This window comes from Pristis pectinata, chromosome 15 (genome assembly GCF_009764475.1).
Source record: "Pristis pectinata isolate sPriPec2 chromosome 15, sPriPec2.1.pri, whole genome shotgun sequence".
Classification (NCBI taxonomy): domain Eukaryota; kingdom Metazoa; phylum Chordata; class Chondrichthyes; order Rhinopristiformes; family Pristidae; genus Pristis; species Pristis pectinata.
In genome coordinates this window covers 41,482,658-41,509,311 of record NC_067419.1, presented here as the reverse complement: position 1 = coordinate 41,509,311, position 26,654 = coordinate 41,482,658, and the positions used below count along the sequence as shown (strand labels likewise).

At 42.0% G+C, this 26,654-nt stretch overlaps 1 protein-coding gene across 1 annotated transcript in view; it reads left to right on the top strand.

Moving 5' to 3' along the window:
• Positions 1 to 26,654, top strand: part of c15h12orf56 (chromosome 15 C12orf56 homolog) — a 73,081-nt gene extending 46,427 nt beyond the window's left edge. Inside the window, exons 8-13 of the mRNA XM_052030049.1 lie at positions 1,802 to 1,891; positions 3,075 to 3,201; positions 10,026 to 10,100; positions 13,976 to 14,053; positions 18,101 to 18,279; positions 26,522 to 26,654. Of these exons, the coding sequence (XP_051886009.1) occupies positions 1,802 to 1,891; positions 3,075 to 3,201; positions 10,026 to 10,100; positions 13,976 to 14,053; positions 18,101 to 18,279; positions 26,522 to 26,639 (667 nt within the window). The 3' untranslated portion in view covers positions 26,640 to 26,654. The remainder of the gene's footprint in view (positions 1 to 1,801; positions 1,892 to 3,074; positions 3,202 to 10,025; positions 10,101 to 13,975; positions 14,054 to 18,100; positions 18,280 to 26,521) is intronic.

Sequence of the window (26,654 nt, the reverse complement as noted above, 5' to 3'; positions counted from 1 at the left end):
CGTCGCTGTATCTTCTCACTGCCTCGTTAAAGCAGCCAATGTGATCAAAGACCCCACCCACCCCGGACATTTTCTCTTCTCACCCCCTCCCATTGGGCAGAAGATACAAAAGCCTGAAAGCACGTACCACCAGGCTCAAGGACAGCTTTTATCCCGCTGTTGAACAGTCCCCTAGTACGACAAGATGGAGTCTTGACCTCACAATCTACTTCATCGTAACCTTGCACCTTATTGTCTGCCTGCACTGCACTTTCTCTGTAACTGTAACACTATATTCTGCATTCTGTTATTGTTTTCCCTTGTACTGATGTAATGATCTGTATGGATGGCATGCAAAACTGTACCTCAGTATATGTGACAATAATAAACCAATTCAGTTGTTGTATTTATTATTACTATGTAAACTGTTTACAAGCTGCACGCAAGCTAGGAATTCATTGCACCCTAATACATATGACAATAAACTAATCTGAATCTGAGGTCAAAGGCTCTTCGTCAGAACCTTTTTACGATGTTTTTCTGGGTGTAAATCACCCTAATGCTGTTTCAGCCTGCACCTTGACCGGTTTTGTAGGGAACCAGATTGGGTGTTAGCATTAAACACAACTATGCTTTAGCTCACCATAAACAGATGCAATCCAATTTCTAGGCCTGTGTTTCCAAAGCAAACATATGTTAACCTTTCAAGTATAAACCACTTAAGTTTAGTTCTTGGGAATTATTCTCGAGGGAAGTTGACGCTGCCTTTCTCTTGAATTTGCTGGAGGCTCTCCTGCCAAGTTGGAGAGCAGATCTATCTGGCCCTCCTGTGATGCCCCATCTCACCACCTTCCTGCTCTCCCCGTCTGATCACTGTTTGGCTCAGTTTGGTGCGAGTGGGAACTGGGCAGAGTTAGTGAGAGGGCCTTTGTCTTGTGTTCAGTGTAAGTGCACTAAGATTCAACACCACAATAATAATTGAAACCACTGGAAGCACTCATCCGATCAGGCAGCATCTGTGGAAAGAGAAACTAGTAACGTTTCAGATCTGAAGACCCTTTGTCAGAATGCTACCTGACTTGCTGAGTGTTTCTAGCATTAGAGTTGAAATCAGAGTTATACAGCACAGAAACTGGCCCTTCAGTACAACTGGTCCATGCCAACCAAGGTGATAAGATCAGGTATCTTTATTAGTCACATGTACATCGAAACACACAGTGAAATGCATCTTTTGCACAGAGTGTTCTGGGGGCAGCCTGCAAGTGTTGCCACGCTTTTGGCACCAACACAGCATGCCTACAACTTCCTCTCCTGTACATCTTTGGAATGTGGGAGGAAACTGGAGCACCCAGAGGAAACCCACGTAGTCACGGGGAGAACGTACAAACTCCTTACAGACAGTGGCCAGAATTGAACCCGGGTCGCAGGCGCTGTAATAGCGTTATGCTAACCGCTACTCTAGCGTGCCTGCCTCTAAAATTCATGGATACCAGCGTGAACATGCTGGGGATTGAACACAGGACCCCATACATGCAAAGCATGCGCTCTCCCACTGAGCTACATCCCTGATGCCCACCTGAGCTAGTCCCATTTGTCTGCATTTGACCCATATTCCTCTAAACCTTTCCTACCCATGGACCTGTCCAAATGTCTCTTAAACACAGCAACTGTGCCCATCTTTACCACTTCCATTTTTATTAAGACTTCCAACATCTGCAACTTTCTGATTTTCATTCAACACCACAATGCTGCCAAATGAACACTCAATATATACTGTACCGAAGTGTGATTCTGCAATGTGACTTTCTTTTTGTGTACACAGGTTTTGTATTTTGATCGTGGAGACATTGGGTGTAATGTTCAGGGAGACGGAAACAGAACCAACACGTCTGGCACTTCTCAATGCCAAACGGTAGGTGGAATATCACTGGGATATCAGCCAATCTTGGGGAAAGAAAATGTGCTTTAAACAGAACGTGCATGTAAAATGGAAACTTCTGCTTTCATGTCAGGAGTGTGATAGAATATTCGTCTGGATGAGTGCAGCTCCTGCAATGCTCAGGTAGAACATCGGTTAGACAGCACTTCGAGTATCGAAGGCTCCAGATGTCTCGACCCGAAACATCATCTGTCTATTTCACTGTATGGATGCTGCCTGACTCGCTGAGTTCCTCCAGTGCTTTTTGTGTGACTTACAGTACTGTGTACAGCTCTACTTGCCACACCACAGAAAGGATATGGTAGCAATAGAGAGAGCGCAGAAGAGATTCACCAAGATGGAATGGAAGGCTGTAGTTATAAGGAGAGATTGGATATGTTGGGTTATTCTCATTGCAATGTAGGAGACTGAGGGATTACCTTACAGAGATTTATAAAATTATGAATGGCATAGAGAGGAGAGGTAGAATCTTATTCCGGAGCAAACATCCAAAATTAGAGGCCACATGTGTAAGGTGAGAGGGGAGAAGTTTAAAGGAGGTTTGAGAGGCAAGTTTTTCACAGGCTGGTGAATATCTAACGTGAACTTCCGGAGGAGGTAATGGAGGCAGATACAATTACAACACTTAAAAGGCATTTGAACAGGTACTTGGAGAGGAAGGGCATAGAGGGATACAGGCCTAATGTGGGCAAATGGGATTAGTGTAGGTAGGGATCACGGGCATTGGTGAGGTGGGAGAAAATGTCTTTTCTCTGAGCTGTGCGTTCTATGGTTAACGCTGCTTCTATCGTATAGTTTGACCAGGTTTCCTCCGGGTGCTCTGGTTTTCTCCCACATCCCAAAAATCACGTGGGTTGGTAGGTTAATTCGCCACTGTAAATTAGCCCAAGTGTATAGATGAGGGGTAGAACCTGGGAGGATGGGAGGGGGTAGTTGCTGGGAATGTGGGGAGAATAAAATGGGCTGGAGTTGGGTTAGTGTAAAAATGGGTGCTTGATGGTTGGCACAGGTTCATTGGGCTGAAAGAGGGAAAATACTGTTCATCTCTGAGTCTAATCAGCATCAGTGGTTTCATTAGAGGCGAAAGATGATGTTTTAACGTGGCCTCATAAAGCTGCTGTACTTTAAGGTGAGCATTCTTTGTATCAATTGTTAGGGGCCTCCTGGTTATCAACCTGCTGAAGATTTTAATAAGTGGGCCTCAAGTGTCCAAAGCTTCCCCTACAGTGGGTGATGGAATGCCAGTCGGGTGTGTGATCTCAGCCACAGCTGACAGTGAGGAGGTAAGCCTGCAGTCTACCCGGCCCTGCAACTCTCGGAGATCCCTACACTCCCTCAGTCCGCCCTTCTGTGCGTCTCTGATTGTGGTCGTGCAGCCCTCGGCCCCCAGGATTCTCAGCTCTGGGAACCCCCTCCCTAACCTTTCTTGCTGTCTAATTCTTCATCTCCCTGGAGACGGACCTTAAAATCCGTCAAAGTCGATTTTATAGTCGTATGCACAAGTACGTGTGCACAGGTACAATGAAAAGCTTGCCTGCAGCAACATCACAGGCACATAGCATCAGATAAGCAGCATTACATAAATTAAACATGTTGTACTCAATTTTTACAAGAAAACAAAGCGTCCATTTGAGTGTAAAGTGATCAAAGTAGTTATAGTGTTAGCTCGCTTGAGATCTCTGTACTGCTTGGTGTTGAGTCTTAGCACATTGGTTAGTGATGTAAGAACTCTGCCATTGGGCACTTATTGGAGTTAAGAGGGGCCAAATAATTAATTGAACCAATCAGTGAAGAGTTGGCCCAGCCCATCCCTCATTTGGTCCCTCCTGCACTGCTCTCCGTCCCTCAGCGTTGTCCCTCGCTCTTACCAGGCCTTGCTGTTTCTTTGGTGTTTAGCCCTCCATTGGTTCCGCCCCTCCCTCAGGCCAACTGCCCCTCACTACTGCCTGGCCCTCTCCTGGGCCCTGCCCCTCCCCTGGCTCCTCCTCTCCCTCAGTGCTGCCCCTGCCCCCCACCCCCACCCCCCCTCCTGTTGGTCCAGATGCTCCCTGGGAGTCTAACCTCTGCCCCTCTCTTGCCCCACTCCCTCTCTCGGCCTGACTGCTCCTTTGGAGTTACCCCTCCACCAGCTCCTGTTCCCTCAGACCCACCGCTCCCTCGGCACTGCCGCTTCCTCGACCCTCCTGCCCTCACGATTCTTGACCCTCCACCTTGATTCTACCCCTCCCGCAGGCCCACTTCCCCCTCCCATAGCTGCTCCCTCAGCACTTCCCATCCCTCAAACTGTCCCTCCCTCACTCCTGCCTCCTCAGCACTCCAGTAACCGGAGTGTGCCTTGTGGTTAAGCACTGGATAACAAAGCTGTTCCTGTATTTAAAGGCCGGCTGTTAATAGATTCATAAACACACAGGGGTAGAATTTAAGCAAGTTCATGTTGGTAATGTCACACAATCGATCAGCACCAGAGATCAGAATTTAAAACCGAAATAAATTACACCAAAAGCACTAATGATGTGGAGCTATATTTTATACACCAATTCAACATCAGTTCACACAAACTGTGCCCTGTTACATAACTTCCTCACCTTTAACCCTCGGTCCTGTCCTCTGACCTCTCTCTGAGCCACCGCTGTGAGATTCTGCTAATTATGCTGGTTTGGGAGTCAGCTTATGCAGACTTTCTTCAGCACTAGGGCTCTGAACTGAAAATAGAAACACCAGAAACCGCTGGAAATAAGCAGGTCAGGTAGCATCTGTAGAGAGTGACACACGCACAGACAGACACACGCAGACACAAAGATCCTTCATATTTTTAACAGTCTTTTTCTATAGTCTTCTTCAGAAAGACTAATTTACAAAGAAGCAAATTGGAACTAATGAAACTATTAGCTGTGCTGCTTTAGGATTTTAAAATGCTTTTAAATGGGGTTAATCACAAATTGAGGACTAGTCACTTAATGAACTCGCTTATTTTTAATGGTTAAACCCATTTTCAGTTGCATTAATAAACATGCTTCAGTTATCACTAATTTAAATACATTAAGAACAAGTATAATTGTCAAGAGAAAGAGAAGTCTTATGTTCTACTTTGGTGCATTGAAAGTTTTGCGTTTGTGATTATACAAATGATTTTAATGGAAGCCTGAAGTGTGATTCCTATATTACAGCAATGACCATACTTTAAAAGTAATTCCTTTCTTTTCTTTTTCAATCTTTTTATTAGTTTTCAAATTAATACAGATTAATATATAACATCAATGTTTGTACATGTGATACAAAGAGATCAGGAGAACAATCATGGCATGGATAAGCATAAAGAACAATAAAATATAAAAAAAATCTGTAGATCCAATGATCTCTTAGTAAATGAATATAATATCAAAGAAGGGAAAGAAAAAGATTTATTATATAAAGAAAAAAAAGAAGAAAAAACAAATCAATAAGAAAAATTATAAACAATATATCAAACCAAACTAAGCTAAACAGAAAAAATTCAAAAAAAAACAAACAAAAAAAAAGACTGGACTAAAATTTCTCGGTAGAAACAGCGCAATATTATGTCGTCATCTCCGTTCCTCTAATTTGGAAAGTTATTGAAAGGGGATCTATATCATGTGAAAATATTGACTAAATGGACTCCAAATATCTTCAAATTTAAGCAAAGGATCAACAGTACCACTCCTAATTTTTTCCAAGTTTAAACATGATATAGTTTGAGAGAACCATTGAAAAGTAGTAGGGGGTATTGGATCCTTCCATTTAAGCAAAGTGGATCGTTTGGCGATTAATGTAATAAAGGCAATCATACGGTTAGTGGACACAGATAAATGGCCAGAGTCTATCCTTGGTAATCCAAAAATTGCAGTGATAGGGTGAGGTTGTAAATGAAATAATGTTAAAAATAATGTTAAAAATAATGTTAAAAATGTCTTTCCAATATTTTCCAATAGGGTGAGGTTGTAAATGAAATAATGTTAAAAATAATGTTAAAAATAATGTTAAAAATGTCTTTCCAATATTTTCCAATAGGGTGAGGTTGTAAATGAAATAATGTTAAAAATAATGTTAAAAGTAATGTTAAAAATGTCTTTCCAATATTTTTCCAAAAGAGGACAGGACCAAAACATATGTGTTAAAGAAGCCACATTCAATTTACATCTGTCACATATAGGATTTATATGTTGATAAAAACGAGCTAGCTTATCTTTGGACATATGGGTCCTGTGAACTACCTTAAACTGTATCAATGAGTGTCTGGCACACATTGAAGATGTATTAACTAAATGAAGAATTTTCTTCCAAGTCTCTGTAGGTAAAGATGTCTGGAGTTCACTCTCCCATTCATTCTTAATGTCGTCCAGTGATTCTGGACGTATTTTCATAATTAAATCATAGATTATTGCTATCAAGCCCTTCTGATAAGGGTTAAGACCTAAAATGTTTTCCATAATTTCAGTTTTGTAAGGCGTCGGAAGAGAAGGTGTAGTAGCTTTTAAAAATTTTGAATGTGCAAATATCGAAAAAAAGTGTGATCTAGGCAGATTGTATTTGTTAGACAATTGTTCAAAAGATGAAAAACAGTTATCAATGAATAGATCCCGAAAACATACTATTCCCTTCCTCTTCCATATGGAAAAAGCTGAGTCAACTCTGGATGGATGAAAGAAAAAATTAGATTGAATGGGACTTGACAAGTTAAATTTACCCAATCCAAAAAAACTTACGAAATTGAAACCATATTCGTATTGTATGTTTAACAATTGGGTTAATCATATGTTTACTTAATTTGATAAGTGCAAAAGGGAGTGAAGCTCCTAAAATAGAAACTAATGAAAATTCAAGTACTGATTGGGACTCAAGGTGTACCCATTTGGGGCATTGAATTACATCTGAATCTTGTATCCAAAAAATTAAATATCTGATATTAATTGCCCAATAGTATAATCTAAAGTTAGGCAGGGCCATACCACCATCCTTTTTTAGTTTTTGTAAATATTTCTTGCTTAATCTTGGGTTTTTATTCTGCCAAATATATGAAAGAATTTTAGAATCAATAGTATCAAAAAAAGATTTCGGGACAAAAGTTGGAATCGCTTGAAATAAATATAAAAATTTTGGTAAAATATTCATCTTAACTGCATTAATTCGGCCTACCAATGATAAAGACAGAGGGGACCATTTAGTAAATAATTGTTTAACATGGTCAATTAAAGGCAATAGATTAGCTTTAAATAAGTCCTTATGTTTCTTGGTAATTTTAACACCTAAATACATAAAATAGTCAGTTACCAATCTAAAAGGTAATTGCCTATAAATTGGGGTTTGCATATTTAATGGAAAAAGTTCGCTGTTATTAATATTTAATCTATATTTAATCTAGTAGTGATAGTACTGTGGGGGATAGATTCCTCTGGATTATAAAGTAACAGGTCATCTGTGTAAAGAGATGTTTTATGAATCTTCTGTCTGCGAGTAGTGCCACATATATTTGAAGAGTCCCGGAATGCAATAGCCAAGGGTTCTAAAGCAATATTAAATAATAAAGGGCTTAACGGGCAACCTGGTCTAGTACCTCAAAAGCCTAAACAAAGGAGATCTTTGATTATTAGTAAGTATTAAAGCCATAGGTATATAGTAAATCATTTTAATCGCAGATATAAATTTAGGGCTAAAATTAAATTTTTGAAGTGTAATGAATAGATTTCCCTTTGACTCTGTCAAACTCCTTTTCAGCATCTAGCGAAACAACACGTTCTAGAATTTGGGATGATGGGGTATATATAATATTCATTAATCTCCTGATATTACAATGTAAATAACGATTTTGAATAAATCCTGTCTGGTCTTCAGAGATAATTTGTGGGAGAACCTTTTCCAGTCTAAAGGCCAATATTTTGGAAAATATTTTTGAATCTACATTTAATAAAGAAATAGGTCTATAAGATGCACGATCAGTGGGATCTTTATCCTTTTTAAGAATTGAAGAAATAGTTGCTTCGTAGAAAGATTGTGGTAGTTTACCTACTGATAGAGCATCTTTAAAAATTTTGGCTAACCAAGGAACAAGAATATCAGAAAAGGATTTTAAAAATTCAGCTGTATATCCGTCAGGGCCGGGTGCTTTACCCGAGTTCATTGAAAATATTACTTTCTTTATTTCTTCTCTGAAATGGGAGCATCTAATGTAGAACGTTCATTTAAAGGTAATTGGGGAATCTTCAAATCTCTTAAAAATTCATGCATTAATGTAGGATCCTCAGGGGATTCTGATTGGTATAAAGAAGAATAAAATCCTTGAAAGGATTTGTTAATTTGAACCTGATCTATCGTGTAGGTACCATCTGGTTTACAAATTTTATTAATCTGACGTTTAGATAAAGTAGCTTTCAGTTGGTTGGCCAATAATTTACCGGATTTGTCACTATGTATATAAAATTGACTTTTGTTTTTAAGTAGTAGATTTTCAATTGAAGATGTTAGTAATAAATTATGTTGTAATTGGAGTTCTGTTCTCATTTTAAAAAGCTCCAGATTAGGAGTATCAGAATATTTTTTATCAATTTTCTTTAATCTTGTCAGCTAATATAAGTATTTTGTTATTAGTTCGTTTTTTCAATCCAGCAGAATATGAAATAATTTGACCATGGATATATGCTTTAAAAGTATCCCATATTATCCCACTGGAGATTTCTTCAGTAAAGTTAGTTAAAAAGAAAAATGAAATCTGTTCTTTAATAAATTGGATGAAATCTAAGTCTTGTAATAGAGAAGGGTTAAATCGCAATTGTCTGACATCAAAGGATACATCTGGTAATTTAATTGATAAACTCAATGGTGCATGATCAGAAATGGCAATTACATCGTACTTACAGTCCATAGTAAGTGGAGCTAGTCTAGCATCAATAAAAAAAATAATCTATCCTTGAGTAACTATGGTAGACATGAGAAAAGAATGAAAATTCTTTATCATATGGGTGTAGGAATCTCCAAACATCTAAAATTCCAGATTCAACTAAGAAGGAATTAATAAAGACAGCGGATTTGTTTGGAAATGCAGAATTTGACACAGATCTATCCATCGAAGGGTTTAGACAGCAGTTAAAGTCTCCACCCATATTCACAGTGTATTCATTTAAATTAGGAAAAAATACAAACAGATGTTTAAAAAATTCAGGGTGATCTATATTGGGTGCATAAACATTAACCATAACAACTTTTTTTATTATGAAGTAGACCAGTAATTAATAAAAATCTACCATTCAGGTCTGATATTAATTCCTTTCTTGTGAAATCCTTTGGGACAACCTGAGGCCAAGAAAGTTGCTTACAAATACAGAATTTCTATTATCTTCTTTCTGTGCAGTTCTGACCATTTTTTGGCATTAATTTCCTGATAGTGTCTAAAGTTAAAACTTTTGAGCAATGTGTTGTAATGGTCTGGAAGATGAGGTTAAAAAGATATGGTATGGTACAGCATAGACATTGTGGGATGAAGGACCTGTTCTTGTGCTATGCTGTTCTGTGTTCTGTATGTGCAGACTTGGATCATCGCCTCTGTGTATGAGTATTGTTAGCATGTGTTGTGAATTCATATTTTTAAAATTTAATTAACACTGGGCTCTGCGTTTTGGTCTTCTGGACACATCACAGAAACCATCCTCCCACCCACGGACTCTGTCTACATTTCTCGCTGCCTCAGTAAAGCAGCCAACATAATCAAAGTTCCCAACGTTCCCACCCACCCCAGACATTCTCTCTTCTCCCCGCTCCTATCGGGCAGAAGATACAAAAGCCTGAAAACATGTACCACCAGGCTCAAGGACAGCTTCTATCCCGCTATTATAAAACTATTGAATGGTCCCCTAGTACAATAAGATGGACTCTTGACCTCACGATCTACCTCATTGTGGCCTTGTACCTTCTTGTCTACCTGCAATGCACTTTCTCTGTAACTGTAACACCTTATTCTGCATTCTGTTATTGTTTTCCCTCAATGCACTGATGTGGTGAAATGATCTGTATGGATGGCATGCAAAGCAAAGATTTTCACTGTACCTCGGTACATGTGACAATAATTAACCAATTTACCAATTGTCTATCTCTGCAGCTGCAGAGCCTGTTGCTGGAGTACAACAATGCGGTGATATCTGCTCTGTATGAAATTTTCCTCATAACTCACCAGGTGAGTGTAATGCATCAGACATCCAACCTCTCTCACCCTCCATTTCAGCCTCTCGCTTGTGCTTCTACTTCAAGCACCGGTTTTGTAATGAGTTAATATCTGCTGGTGAATGCACACCTGCTCCACAGGGTTTCACACCAGGAATCCAGATCAGTTCTGACCTTCAGCTGGAGCTGGGTATTTGGGATGAGGGGGGACAGTGGAGGTGGGGCTTCAGATTTAATATGGCCACATTCTGATGTCACACACATGGTTCTTATTCGTAATCGTCCATAATAATTTCTTTCATCTATATTTGTAATTGTCTAGGTAAAGTTGTGGAGGTGAAATTTTACCCTTCTGTCCCATATAAATTCAAGATGCGTGTGTGTGTATGCGTGTGTGTGTGTGTGTGTGTGTGTGTGTGTGTGTGTGTGTGTGTGTGCAGTCTGCAATTCCCACAATGGCCTCATTAACCACCTCAAAACCCATAAAACCAGAGCGGAAACAAGTCATCCTCACTCCCAAGGGACTGCCTGAGGAGGAGATGGATTATCTGTGCATACCAATGTACATGCTGTGTGTATATCAGTCTGTGTGGGTGTCTATCTGTCTGCATTTATGTCTCTGTGTGTGAGTGACTTTCACTATATGTGCTTGCTTATATCTATGTGTGTGATTTTGTGTGTACGTGTATGTGTGACTCTGTGTTTTTGTGTTTCTGTGTGTGTGTGTGTCTGTGTGTTTCTGTGTGTGTGTGTCTGTGTCCTTGCTCCTGGACTGGGACTGTTTCACCCCTTCCTTACATTTTGCTCACCTCACTTGCCTCTCAAGTGCTTCAGTAAGTTTCAGTCCCTCAACTGGTTGAAACAAAATTAATTCTGTGCTTTGGTTTATAAGAGCTAGAAGCCAGGATATTCTGGTCAGTTACTATGGTAACAAGGGCAATAAAATCTGTTACTAAGAGAAGTGTAATAAACCCTGCAGACTCATGTGGCCTTTATCTCTTTGGACAGGCTTTTGGTTTATCTCGTTTAGAAAGAAATAGATTTTGACCTTAATTGTGGGAAAGAATGATCCATTATTGTTAAACTCTGCTAAAGACACAAAGTAATAACTCTGTCAGGTACTGCTTGTTCATGAGAAATGGCTGTTTGGAGCATTGCTGATTCCTGCAATCGAGATTTAAAGAATGAAGGTTTTTGAACATAGCTCCTGGCTTCCATTTCCACTGCCTTGACAGAGACTGTTGGCTTCACACCGGCTGCCTCGCTGATGCACTGTGTGATGCCAAGACCACAAAATTCTTGACTGCTGGTGCTAAAGGTGTCTCCCGTTGTATTTGGCCTCCTGATAATTACCCCCCTCCTCGTCCCATCAACTGCCTCCTGCCCAGTCTTGGAAGTGTCTGCGGTTCCTACGGTGACCACCTCAGGACCCACACGCTGGGGGTAGAAGCAGGTTCGCATCGCTACTGAGGGACCAAGACATCCAGTCCCCTCTCACCTTAAACTTACTATGCCCTCTAGTTTTAGACTCCCCTACCCTGGGAAAAAGACTGCAACCATTCACCTTATCTACATCCCTCATGATTTTATAAACCTCTAAAAGGTCACCCCTCAGCCTCCTTCGCTGCAGGGAAAACCGTCCCAACCTATCCAGTCTCTCCTTATAACTCCAGTCCCAGTAACATCCTCGTGAATCTTTTCTGTACCATTTCCAGCTTAATGACCTCCTTTCTATAGCTGGGCGAGCAGAACTACACACAATACTCCGGGTAGGGTCTCACTAACATCTTGTACAGTTGTAACATGAAGTCCCAGCTCCTGAGGTATTGGTTTATTATTGTCACTTGTGCCGAGGTACAGTGAAAAACATGTCTTGCATATCTATCATACAGGTCAATTCACTACACAGTGCAGTTACATTGAGTTAGTACAGAGTGCATTGATGTAGTACAGGGTAAAAACAATAACAGTACAGAGTAAAGTGTCACAGCGACAGAGAAAGTGCAGTGCAATAAGGTGCAAGGTCATAACAAGGTAGATTGTGAGGTCAGAGTCCATCTCATCGTATAAGGGAACCGTTCAATAGTCTTATCACAGTGGGATAGAAGCTGTCCTTAAGCCTGGTGGTACGTGCCCTCAGGCTCCTGTATCTTCTACCTGATGGAAGGGGAGAGAAGAGAGAATGACCCAGGTGTGTGGGGTCTTTGATTATGCTGGCTGCTTCACCAAGGCAGTAAGAGGCATAGACAGAGTCCAAGGAGGGGAAGCTGGTTTCCGTGACACGCTGGGCTGTGTCCACAACTCTCCGCAGTTTCTTGCAGTCCTGGGCAGAGCAGTTGCCGTACCAAGCTGTGATGCATCCAGATAGGATGCTTTCTATGGTGCATTGATAAAAGTTGGTGAGTGTCAAAGGGGACATACGGAATTTCTTTATATGACAAGGCAGGCAAGCACACTATAGATGGTGTAGCACAGCTAGTAGAACTGCTGCCTCGCAGCTCCAGTGATCCACGTTCGATCTTGACCCCTGGTGCTATCTGTGTGGAGTTTGCACATTCTCCCTGTGACTTTGGGGGTTTCCTCCAGGTGCTCCGGTTTGCTCTCGTCTACTAAAGACATGCAGTTAGTATACATGCAGTGTCTCCAGTTAGTTGGTCAGTTGGCTGCTGTAAATTGCCCATAGTGTAGATGAGTGGTGGTGTCTGGGGAGATAAAATGGGATTAGTGTTGAATGCTTGATGGTCAGCATAGACTCAGCAGTCCGAAGGGCCTGTTTCCATGCTGTATGATTCTGTGCCTTTAAATTTGTTAACAACATGCTTTCATCGGCAAGGTACAGAATTGATTAGATTGATGAACTCAGTTGGGAAGTTTAACAGCTGCAGGTAACTGTGTCAGTCAGGAGACCCAGGGCAACCTCAGGGAGGGCAGAAGCCTCCAGTGAAGGGGAAGGTGCAAGTACAAGATTGTGAGACTAAATCTTTAGCAGCTGATTGTACAGGAGCCAGGGAGTCTGATAATGCTGAGGGACTCGTGATTTTGAGGAGAAATACACTGATACTTCAGTCTTGCTCATCTCTGTAATGTCCTCCAATTGCAACCCTCCAATTCTCACCTCAAGTTCAAGTTACACTTTATTGCCATTCACCCATATGCTATAAAAACACATGGAGGAATGAATTGTTGTTTCCCCCAGACTCTCACAACAGAGAACATACATAGAACAGAGGACATACAATAAATGCAGACAAAAAAATTTTGCAGGTCAAATAGTGCAAAAAATGGTCTATACAGAATACAAAATTAGTGCAGGGTTAGTGCAAAACCGAGATGGATGAAGAAAATACAGAACTCAGTGTGCTGCACTAAATGTACAAACATGTTCAGCGGCAGCCAAAGTTCTTGTATCCGTTGTGCAAACCAGGGCTTTTGACACGGCATTTGTCTGAAACTGCCTCCAAGAGATTCAGGAGCCTGACAGCATGGTTGTCCCTGAATTTGCTTCTCTGTTTGCCGGAAGCCAAGTTCCCTATCTCTGGAATTCCATCCCTAACCCTCTCCAGCTCTCCCTCCTTTGAAATGCTCCCTCTTTGCTAGGACTTTGATCTTGGTATCTCCTTCTGTAGCTCAGTGTCAACATTGATAATGCTCCTGTGAATCACTTTGGGATCTTTTTGCTGCACTAAATATAACTTGTTGCTCAAATGCTTCCAACTTGATGACAATTAGTGAATCACCTACAATGCCCATAGCAACGAGATTCCCAGTCTAATCAGTTAAACGCAAGCTCAAAAATATGTTTTGCTTCTTATTCTCCAAACGGAAGGTTTCGACCTCCCTGCGCTTGACTGAGTCAAAATTAAAGTCTTCTTGTAATAATCTTGACAGGGAAACTGGGGCTCAGGCTCTGAAAACTTGATGACAGTGGGATGGTTAATGGATGCTCTGCAGAAAAGTCCAGCCATGGTAAGTATTGTGTCATCATTTTACTAGAATAAATGAGCCTCAGGAGCACCTGTACCATCCTGCCATCTTGATTAGATAGAGTTAGCACCCTGCATTACACTGGATGCAGGGCTCTTCAAACAGGCACAAGTCGGGAAGACTTCTTGAATTTTATTGCATTACTAAAGGAATATGTAACAACTTCATTACGTTTGGCTCACAGAGAAGCTGGTCGCCTGTTACAGGAAAACAGGATGATGCTGGAGGAACTCAGCAGGCCAGGCAGCATCCGTGGAGAAAAGCAGCCGGTCAACGTTTCGGGTCAGGACCCTTCTTCAGGGCTGAAGATAGGAAAAGGGGAAGCCCGATAGATAGGTGGGAAAAGCAGAGCAGCGATAGGTGGACAAGATTGGGGAGGCGGGATGGGCACAAGGTGGTGATAGGTACCTAGATGGTGCATCTCTGTAGAACTCTGGTTAGGCCGCTAAATGAGAGTATTGCGTGCAATTCTAGTCACCTCACTATAGGAAGGATGTCGAAGCTTTAGAGAGGGTGCAGAGGAGGTTTACTAGGATGTTGCCTGGATTAGAAGGCATGTGCTATCAGGAGCGGCTGGACAAACTTGGGCTCTTTTCTCTGGAGCGGCGGAGGCTGAGGGGTGATCTGTTGGAAGTGTATAAAATTATGAGGAGCATAGATAGGGTGGACAAGCAATATCTTTTTCCCATTATTGAGCGATCCAATACCAGAGGGCATGCATTTAAGGTGAGAGGGGGTAAGTTCAGAAGAGACGCGAGGGCTAAGTTTTTTTTTACTCAAGAGGGTGGTGTATGCCTGGAATGTGTTGTCTGATAGGGTGGTGGAGGCAAATTCATTGTGGGCTTTTAAGAGGGGCTTAGATGGGCACATGAATGAGAGGAAAATAGAGGGATATGGGCATTCTGTAGGTAGGAGGGAATAGCTATGTCGGCACAACATTGTGGGCCGAAGGGCCTGTTCTGTGCTGTACTGTTCTATGTTCTATGCACCCATCTACCTGTTTCTCCAGCATCATTAGTGTTTTAATGCTGCCTGGCCTGCTGAGTTCCTCCAGCATCATCGTGTTTTTCATCCAGATTCCAGCATCTGCAGACCTTTGTTTCTCTGTTGTTACAGGATGATGTCATGGTAATAGAGTGCAGAAGAGATTCACCTGGATGTTTCCTGGAATGGGGGGCTGTAGTTGTAAGGAGAGATCGGATAGGCTGGGGTTGTTCTCACTGGAACGTAGAAGACTGAGGGGTGATCTTATAGAGGTTTACAAAATTATGAAGGGCATAGATAGGGTAGTCAGAATCTTAATCCTCTGCTGTCTGTAAGGAGTTTGTACGTTCTTTCCATGTGTCTGTGTGGGTTTCCTCCGCGTGCTCCGGTTTCCTCCCACATTCCAAAAAGACATACAAGTTAGGAAGTTGTGGGCATGCTATGTGGGCGCCGGAAGTGTGGTGACACTTGCGGGCTGCCCCCAACTCATTCTCAGTCACGCAAAAAGACCCATTTCACTGTGTGTTTCGATATACGTGAGACTAATAAATAAATATCTAATCTATTTTATATCAATCCCAGGGTAGGGGAACTAGAGGGTACAGGTTTAAGGTGAGAGGGGAGAAATCTGATGGGTAGGTTTTTCACGCAGAGGGTGGTGGTTATCTGGAGGGGGAGGTAGAGGCAGATACAATTATGATGTTTAAAAGGCATTTAGACCAGTAGTTGGATAGGAAAGGCATGGACGGATATGGGCCTAATGTGGGTGAATGGGACTAGCACAGATGGACATCGTGGTCGGCATGGACAAGGTGGGCCAAAAAGGTTGTGACGAGAGGTTTCCTGTGCTGTGTGATTCTATGATTCTGTTATTTATTCCTGTAGTGTTGGCATTCATTGTAGGGCCAGCATATATTACCCTTCCCTGGTCACCTCATGTAGAGGAAGGATGTGAAGGCTTCGGAGAGGTTGCAGAGGAGATTTACCAGGATGCTGCCTGGATTGGAGAGCATGTCTTATGAGGATAGGTTGAGCAAGCTAGGGCTCTTCTCTTTTGAGTGATGCAGGATGAGAGGCGACTTGATAGAGGTGTATAAGATTACGAGGGGCATAGATAAAGTGGATAGCCAGCACCCTTTCCCCAGGGCAGCAATAGCCAATACCTGAGGACGTCAATTTAGGGTCAGAGGAGGAAAGTTTCGGGGTGTAGGTTTTTTACACAGGGAGTGGTGGGTGCCTGGAACGCACTGCTGGGGGTGGTGGTAGAGGCTGATACGACAGGGACATTTAAAAGACTCTTAGATAGGCACATGGATGTAAGAAAAATGGAGGGTTATGGGCTGTGTAGGAGGGAAGGGTTAGATTGATCGTGGAGTAGATGTTTAAATAGGTTAGCACAACATCATAGCGGAGGGGCCCGTGCTGTGCTGTATTGTCCTATGTTCTAGTTGCTCCTTGAGACAGTTATGGAAATGGTGAGCTGCCTTGAACTACTGGAGTCCTTCCAGTGAAGGTGCTCCCATTGTGCTGTTGGGGAGGGAGCTCCAACATCTAGAACATAGAATATTACAGCACAGTACAGGCCCTTCGGCCCACAATGTTGTGCCGACATTTTATCCTGCTCTAAGATCTATCTAACCCTTCCCTCCCACATAGCCCCCTCCCCCCCCCCCCCCCCCCCCCCCCCATTTCTCTATCATTTCTCTTAAATGTCCCTAATGTGAGATCACTCGCTTCCAGGTACATGTAAGGAATGGAAAGGCCGTTTCCTATGTTTAAATCCATTTTATATATTAAAAAAATGTCCTTAATGTATCTGCCCCCACAACCTCAGCTGGCAGTGCATTCACGTACCCACCACTCTCTTTAAAAAAAAATACTTACCTCTGACATCCCCCTTATACCTTCCTCCAATCACCTTAAAATTATGTCCCCTCATGTTAGCTGTTTTCACCCTGGGAAAAAGTCTCTGACTGTCCACACGATCTATGCCTCTTATCATCTTGTACAACTCTATCATGTCACCTCTCATTCTCCTTCTCTCCAAAGAGAAAAGCCCCAGCTCACTCAACCTATCCTCATAAGACATGCCCTCCAATCCAGGCAGTATCCTGGTAAATCTCCTCTGCACCCTCTCCAAAGCTTCCACATCCTTCCTATAATGAGGAGACCAGAACTGAACACAATACTCCAAGTGTGGTCTAACCAGAGTTCTACAGAGCTGCGACATCACCTCATGGCTCTTGAACTCAGTCAGTGACGATGAAGGAACAGCGATATATTTCCTTGTCAGAGGAGGAAGCTGTGGTCAGTGCTGCCCTGCTGCCTTTGACCTTCTTGGTGGTGGAGTGTTCCGAGTCTCCACGTAAACTGGATCTTTGAAATATACCAAGTAACAGTGGCTTAGCGCTAGTGATCTATTGTTTGAGTTTAGTTTTGCTAATGCTTAGAGGGAAGCTGAGGATAGTAACAAAGATGTCAAAAGGAATGGATGCAGAAATATTTTCCCAAATCGGAATCAGGTTTATTATCACTGACATGTGACATGAAATGTCAGCAGCAGTACAGTGCAAGACATAAAATTACTATAAATTACAAAATTAAATAAATAGTGCGAAGAAAAGGAAAAACGAGGTAGGGTTCATGGACCGTTCAGAAATCTGATGGCAGAGGGGAAGAAGCTGTTCCTGAATCATTGAGTGAGGGTTTTCAGGCTCCTGTACCTCTTCCGCGATGGTAGAAACAAGAAGGTGAGCAATGGATGCTGCCTTCTTGAGGCACTGCTTCTTGAAGATGTCCTCGATGGTGGGGAAGGTTGTGCTCGTGATGGAGCTGGCTGAGTCTACAACCCTCTGCAACCTCTTGTGATCCAAAATCAAACCGTTAATGTTTAACTAAGATTTTAATGAACTTCTGCATTGTGTTTTCACACCCTCCTCCACACTCACTCTGTTGTGTTTATCATGACTATATTCCTGATTTGATGAACGTGTTTCTATAATGCTGCCTTTCTACTCTGAGTTCTGTCATATACTTCTGTTGCAGTTATATTTCATTGACCATATGATAAAGCACATTATTAAGACGGTCCTGCCTCCAGTTCATCTCATGAGCCCCACCCAGGCTTTGCTTCTTTTCCAACAACTCTACATCCTGAACACCTGCATTCAGTACGGCAGTAGCTTGGCAGAGCACGTCAGGAGTAAATACAGCGAAGAGTTCAGGTAAGAAGAGGTTGCAGTCTGTCTCCCTGTCCATAGGGCTGCAATATTCTTCAATGAGTGTTAGAGAAGAAAATTGCTGCCTGCAATTAATAATTTGCCAACCATACATCTCTGTGTGAAACCGGATACTTCACGACCACCCCTCTTAATTATAAAGACAGTGACTTTCTCCCATTTTACATGAGGGACAGAAATTCCATCTGCAGTCTGTTTCCTTAGAATCGTGGAATCTTTTAGCACAGGAGAAGAACCATCGAGTCCACCATCCCAATCCCAGCTCTCTGTAATTGCTGAAAATTAGTCCCTGCACTTTCCCCATGACCCTGCACAATTTTCCAATCCAAGTCCCCTTTTAAAAGTCCTGATGCAGGGTTCTGACCCGAAACTTAGACAGTTGCGCTTCGCCCCCACAGATGCTGCTCGACCCGCTGAGTTCCTTCAGCAGATTGTCCGTTGCCCCTTTTACAAGTACCTTGGGAATTTGAGTCGATCAAGTTTATTGTCACTAAATTATGCTGCCTGACCTGCTGAGTTCCTGCAGCACTTTTTGTGTGTTGTTATAAATGAGTTGTTTCTGTTATTCCATAACCTATTGCACCACATTCAGTGTCAATAGTTAATAACATTAATTAATCAGTAAAGTTGGTAGTTAGCAGTGCTGCCTCACAGCTCTAGTGACCCAGGTTCGATCCTGGCCTCGGGTGCTGTCTGTGTGGAGTTTGCACATGTTCTCCCTGTGAGCAATGGTTCCCCCAGATGTTCCAGATTCCTCCCACATTCCAAAGATGTGTTGGGTAGTAGGTTAATTGGCCGCCGTAAATTGCCCCTAGTGTAGGAGGGTGGCAGGAAAATCGGGGACGAGGGAATTGATGGGACGTGAGAGGAAAAGTGGTGGATGGATGTTGATGGATGCAGACACCTTGGACCAAGTTTCTTGATGTATGACTCTATCTATGGCACAGGGTGCAGTGTGTGCCATCTACAACATGCAGTGCAGTTACTCATCTAGGTTACTCCTAGCAGCTCCTGTGACCTCTGCTATAAGAAGGTTAAGGGCAACAAGCTGTAGGTTGCTCTCCAATTCGCGTACAACATTGACTTGGACATGTGTATATATTAAAAAAAATCCAAAAGAAGTGAACACGAAGTTTAATTTAGTCTAGTGCCTTGTGCGTGTGTTTTATTTGCAGAGTGTAAGCTATTGTTGGCCAGTTCTAATTTATATAGAATCTTTAACAATATCCCAAAGCACGTCGCCTGTCGATGTCATAGAGTAATTACAGCCGTGAGGTATTATTTAATGTGTGGTCTCTTATTATAAAGCGGGAAATATGGCATTCATTTTGTGCATAGCAAGCTCCCACTAAATAGCATGGTTATGACCAGCTGATCGGATTTTGTGCAGTTGTTTGAGGGATGAATGCTGGCTAGGGTATCAGGGATAACTCCCCAGATCATCTTTGAAGTAGTGTCACGAAAGATTTTATGTCTACCTGAGGCATGTTTTTCCCAGTACTCTTAATTAACCCAGGTACTTAGCAACTAAGGTTAAACTAGTTTTATTATCTGGTATCTACAAACACTAGGAACTCTCAGCAGACATCTGGGGAAAGAGCAGAACATCATCCAAGAGGTGGCATCACCAACAGTGCTGCTGCCTTCAGTAGTGCCCTGGATTTCTGTGCTTCAGTCACCAGAGTGAGACTTGTACCCACGCCCACAGGTGACACAAGCTGGTAGAGTTCACAGCTTCAGTAGCCCCGGTTCGATCCTGACCTCGGCCGCTGTCTGTGTGGAGTTTGCATGTTCTCCCTGTGACTGCCTGGGTTTCCTCTGGGTGCTCTGGTTTCCTCCCACATCCCAAAGACGTGAAGATTGGTAGGTTAGTTGGCAACTGTAAGTTGCCCCTGGTGTGTAGGTGAGTGGTACAATCTGGAGGGAATTTATGGGCATGTGGGGAGAATAAATTGGGATCAATGTAAAAGGGTGCTTGATGGTCAGTACAGACTCAGTGGGCTGAAGGGCCTGTTCCCTTGTTGTGTGAATCTATGACCATCTAAATCCAGAAGGAATGCCTCCCACTCAGCCACTGAGGCATCATTACCACTGGTGTAAACTGATTTTTGTTTTAAAGTTGTGCAAATTTGAGGTCTACTAGAAGTTCCAAAATGTACCCCTCCCTGGTCACTCAATATTATAAACTGTTAACTACCCATCACTCAGTTCCCCCTTCCCTCCCACCCCAACCCCTCCAACACACCACAGTAGTGGGCCAGATCTCAAATAATGACAAGATGGAGTACAGGAAGGAGATAGAGAGCCTGGTGGCATGGTGTCAAGATGACAGGCTCTCCCTCAATGTCAGCAAAACAAAAGAGCTGGTCATTGACTTCAGGAAGCGGGTGGAGCACGTGCTCCTGTCTGTATCGATGGTGCTGAGCTGGAGATGGTTGAGAGCTTCAAGTTTCCAGGTGTAAATATCACCAATAGCTTGTCCTGGTCCAACCGCGTAGATGCTATGGTGAAGAAAGCTCACCAGCGGATGGAGACAAGCCGAGAGAGTGCTCAGTTAGGAAGACAAATGGTATGTTGACCTTTATATTTAGAGGAGGTGAGTGCATGAGTAAAGATATCTCACGATAGTCTATAGCAGCTTGGTGAGACTGCACCTCGAGTATTGTGCACCATTCCGGTCTCATCACACAAAATGAGATGTACTTGCTATAGAGGGCACCAAAGATTCACCAGACTGGTTTCAAGGATGGTGAGTATGTCATGCAGTGAGAGATTAAGTAGGCTGGGTCTCTACAGTGTAGGATTTAGTAAAAGAAGATCTCAGTAAAATGTACAGAATTCTTGGAGGCCACAACAGGATAGAATCAGGGTGGATGTTTCCTCTGGCTAAGGAGTCTGGGGCATTGTCCAAAATAAGTGTTAGGCCATTTACACCAAAAAAGAAGTGAAATATCTTCATTAAGAGGGTGATGAGTATTTGGAATTCTGTACCTTGGAGGACTGTAGAACTTACTGATTGATTGCGTCTTATGTAGAGGTCAATATATTTCTGGCCAAATGGGTATACCTTGAGTATGAATCAGTGCAAGGATTTTCATTAGTTTCTATTTTAGGAGCCTCACTCCCTTTTGCACTTACTAAATTGAGTAAACAAGTGATTAACCCAATAGTTAAACATACAATACGAATATGGTTTCAATTCTATAAATCCTTTGGATTGAATAAATTTAATTTAGCGAGCCCCATTCAATCTAATTTTTTCTTTCAACCATCCAGAATCGACTCAGCTTTTTCTTTATGGAAAATGAAGGGAATAACATGTTTCTGTGATTTATTCATTGATAACTGTTTTCTATCTTTCGAACAGTTGTCTAATAAATAAAATTTGCCTAGATCACACTTTTTTCGATACTTACAGATTAGAAATTTTTTAAGTTACTATGCCTTCTTTTCCGACTTCATATAAAATTGAAATTACAGAAAAAATTTTAGGTTTTAATCCCTATCAGAAGGGCTTGATAGCAATAATTTATGATCTAATTATGAAAATACATCCAGAGACACGATAAAATTAAGAATGAATGGGAGAGAGAACTCCAGATACTTTTACGCACAGAGACATGGAAGAAAATTCTTCAATTAATTGATACATCTTCAATGTGCGCCAGACACACTTTGATACAATTTAAGGTGGTTCACAGGACCCATATGTCGAAGGACAAGTTAGCCCGTTTTTATCACCATAAAAATCCTATATGTGATAGATGTAATTCGGAGGTGGCTCCCCTGACACGTGTTTTGGTCCTGCCCTCTTTTGGAAAAATATTGGAAAGACATTTTTAATATTATTTCAACTGCATTGAATACTGATTTACAACCTCACCCAATCACTGCAATTTTTGGGCTACCGATGATGGAATCTGGCCACTTATCTGCTGCTGCTTGTCATATGATCGCCTTTGTTACATTAATGGCCAAGCGATCCATTTTGTTTAAATGGAAGGATCCAATACATCCGACTACTTTTCAATGGTTTTCTCAAACTATATCATGTTTAAACTTAGAAAAAATTAGGAGTGGCACTGCGGATTCTTCACTTAAATTTGAGGAAGTTTGGAGTCCATTCATTCAATATTTTCATATGATATAGATCCCTTTTCAATAATCTTTGAACTTAGAGGAGCGGAGTTGACAACATAATAATGCTCTTTGTTTATCGAGAAATGTCAGTCCAGTTTTTTTTTCCCTTCTGAAATTTATTTCTAGTTTGTTTTGTTTTATTACTTATAACTTTTTTTCAATTTGTTTTTTTATATAATCTTTCTTTCTCATTTTGATTTTTTTTGTAATATATTCGTTTACTAAGAAACCGTGGGGGTTAGAATATATCTTTTTTTATTCTTTATGACTATATGTCATGATTGTCCTCCGGATCTCTTTGTATTACGTGTATAATTACCGATGTTATATGTATTATTCTGTATTAATCTGAAAATTAATAAAGATTGAAAAAGAATATACTTCTGGATATTAGGGGAGATCAGAGAGATGGGGATAAGACAGGACAGTGGTGTTTAAGAAGGGAGGATCAGCCATGACCTTGTTGAATAGCAGATTAATCTTGAAGGGCTGAATGGCCTTCTCAAGTTCCTGTTCCCTACGTTTTATGTAACGATCTGAAATAATTGTGTAGTGAACAGTGGCCATTTATAAGATAAGATTTCTTTATTAGTCACATCTACATCAAAACACACAGTGAAATGCATCTTTTGCGTAGAGTGTTCTGGGGGCAGCCCGTAAGTGTCACCACGCTTCCGGCGCCAACATAGCGTGCCCACAACTTCCTAACCCGTATGTCTTTGGAATGTGGGAGGAAACCGGAGCACCCTGAGGAAACCCACGCAGACACGGAGAACGTAAAAACTCCTTATAGCGGCCGGAATTGAAGCTGGGTCGCTGGCGCTGTAAAGCGTTACGTTAACTGCTACACTAACGTGCCTTACACTTCCAGTCAATCTGGTTTTTGTTTCTTACCCTGTCCTATCACCACACATTTTTCCCCACTATTTTTCCTTTCTGTAGAACAAGTACAGCACAGGGGCAGGCCCTTTGGCCCACCATGTCTGTGCCGACCATGATGCCAATTTAAATGAATCCCATCTTCCTACATGTGGTCTAGATCCCTCCATTCCCTGATGGTTCATGTGCCCATGTAAATGCTGCTGTTGCATCTGCTTCCACCACTTCCCTTGGCAGCCCGTTCCAGGCACCTACCACCGTCTGTGTTTGTGAAAAAAAAACCTTGCCTCATAAATGTCCTTTTAAACTTCCCCCTCTCACCTTTAAAGCTATGCCCCCCAGTATTTGAGATTTCTGCCCTGGAATAAAGGGTCTGACTATCGACCTTCCTCATTTCAAGAGGAAAAGCGTATAAAAGTAAAGATGTGTTGATGAGGCTCTATGGGGCACTGGTGAGACCTCATTTGGAGTACTGTGTGCAGTTTTGGGCCCCTTATCTTAGAAAGGATGTACTGATGTTGGAGAGGGTTCAGAGAAGATTTACAAAGATGATTCCTGGAATGAAAAGGCTGACATACGAGGAGCGTTTGTTGGCTCTTGGACTGTATTCATTGGAGTACAGAAGAATGAGAGGGGACCTCATAGAAACATGTAGAATGTTGAAAGGACTGGACAGAGTAGATGTGGCTAAGTTGTTTCCCATGGTGGGTGAGTCCAGGACAAGAGGGCACAGTCTTAGAATTAGAGGGTACCCATTTAGAACAGAGATGCGGAGAAATTTCTTTAGCCAGAGGGTCGTGGATTTATGGAATTTGTTGCCACGTACAGCTGTGGAGGCCCGATCATTGGGGGTGTTTAAGAAGGAGATTGATAGGTATCTAATTAGTCGGGGTATCAAGGGATATGGGGAAAAGGCCGGGAATTGGGGCTAGATGGGAGAATAGTTTAGCTTGTGGTAGCAGAGCAGACTCTATGGGCCGGATGGCCTACTTCTGCTCCTTGATCTTGTGATCTTATCTGTGTATCTCATAACTTTATTAACTTCTATCAGGTCACCCCTCAGCCTCTGATGCTCCAGTGAAAACAATCCAGGTTTTTCCAACCTCTTCCTATAGCTAATACTCTCTAATCCAGGCAACGTCCTGGTGAACCTCTTCTGCACCCTTTCCAAAGCCTCCACATCCTTCCTGTAATGGGGCGACCGGAAGTGCACACAATGCTCCAAATGTGACCGAACCAAAGTTTTATATAGCTGCAACGTGACTTCCTAACTTTTATGCTCTCAGACTGAGGAAGGCAGGTATGCGGTATGCCTTCTTTACCACCCTACCTACTTGTGTTGCCAATTTCAGAGAACTATGGATACGCACCCCATGATTCCTCTGTACATCAGTGTCCATAAGGTCCCTGCCATTTACTATATACTTTTGCATTTGACCTCCCAAAGTACAACACCTCACACTTGTCTGGATTAAACTCCATCTGCCGTTTTACCATATTTCAAACTGTTCTATATCCTGCTGACTCCTTTGATAACCTTCTTCACCATGCACAACTCTGCCAATGTTTGTATCATCTGAAAACTTGCTAATCAGCCCACCTATATTATCGTTGAAATCATTTATTTATATATAGAGGTCCCAGCACTGATCCTTTGTTATCTAATCTCCCCTCTCAGCACAGACTTTCCATTTTATTCTTTCCTCTGTTAATCCTATTTCATCACTAATGTTTTCTGGTTCAGAAAAAAGATTGATATTAACCGTGTCTTCCCCCCAGAGATGCTGCCTCAGCTGCTACGTGGCATTGCCTGGCATCACACTATTGTACAAAAGAAAGTCAAGAACTAAGCACAGTTTAATGCATGCATAAAAGGGTGCGTGGATCACTCTGTCTTTAAAGACAATTAAGTCATTGTGCAGTGGACAGTCGTTGTTTTGATGACCGGATTGCATTGTACTCATTGCTCCTAAATCCCAGTGTCCTCATGGGGAATGCTGTGTTTGGATTTTTTAATTACCTTACCATATCCACATAAACACTTTGTACTGTACATGACCAATTGAAGAGTCCCCACCAGTGACCATTGTATGAAACGGCTCTGGATATATTAAATCTCATACATTAACTGCATCAAAATTAATATATTGTAATATAAATTTATTGAGCAGAAAAATCTCACTGATGTTTCAGTGCCGCATAAGAGGGTGTGATGAACTTTTGGTGGTGCTATATTTTGGATGAATCATTTAATCAAAATCCTGTCTGCTCCTAGCCTCCACGAATGGATGTAAAAGATCCCAAGTCTCCAGTTTGAATTAGTCAAAGTCGAGTTTATTGTCATATGCACAAGTACTTGTATGCACAGGTGCAATGAAAAACTTACTTGCAGCAGCATCACAGGCACATAGCATCAGATAAGCAGCATTCACAAGAAAAACAAATTAAACACAACTTTTACAAGAAAGAACACAATTAGAACAAAAAAGTACATTTTAGTGCAGTGATCAAAATGGTCATAGTTTTGTTAAATTCTAATTAGGGTTGTGCTGGTTAGTTCAAGAAGGGAAGTAGCTGTTCTTGAACCTGGTGGTGTGGGACTTCAGGCTTCTGTCCCTCCTGCCCGATGGTAGCTGCAAGAAGATGGCATAGCCCGGATGATGGGGATCTTTGGATGTTGCCTTCTTGAGGCGGTGCCTCCTATAAATACTACTGATGGTGGGGAGGGATGTGCTCGTGATGTATTGGGCTGAGTCCACTACTCTCTGCAGCTTCTTATGTTCCTGCACATTCGAATTGCTGGACCAGAGCAGGATGTAACCGGTCAGGATACTTTCAACAGCACATCTGTAGATGTTTGTGAGAGTGTTCGGTGACAAGAATTAACAGCAGCAACTTGCATTTATAAATACCCATTGACATCACAAGAGTACCAGTGGACAACACTTCACACTGTCCTACAATGGGAGATAGTAAGACAGGTGAGGAAACGTTCTGTCAAAACACTTATGGGCAATTTAAAGGATGTATTGTTGGGAGGAAATTTCAAGGTTTAAGGCAGCCAATGACACAGCTGCAAAGGAAATAATGGGTGTGCAAGGGGCCAGGTATGAAAGATTAAATATATATGTCTAATCCATGAAGCTGTGGGGAAATCATGCTGGGGTTGCAATGTCTTATCTAATTGTTCTTCACATGCTTATCACAGGTATTATATCCAGAGTGCCACGGTGGAAGCAATGCTCCCAGCACATTACGCTGTCACGCAGCCCGCAATGCGGCTCCTCCATCAAGTACTAGGTTGCATCCTCCAAAAGCCCGTCTGAACATCTACATGTCCG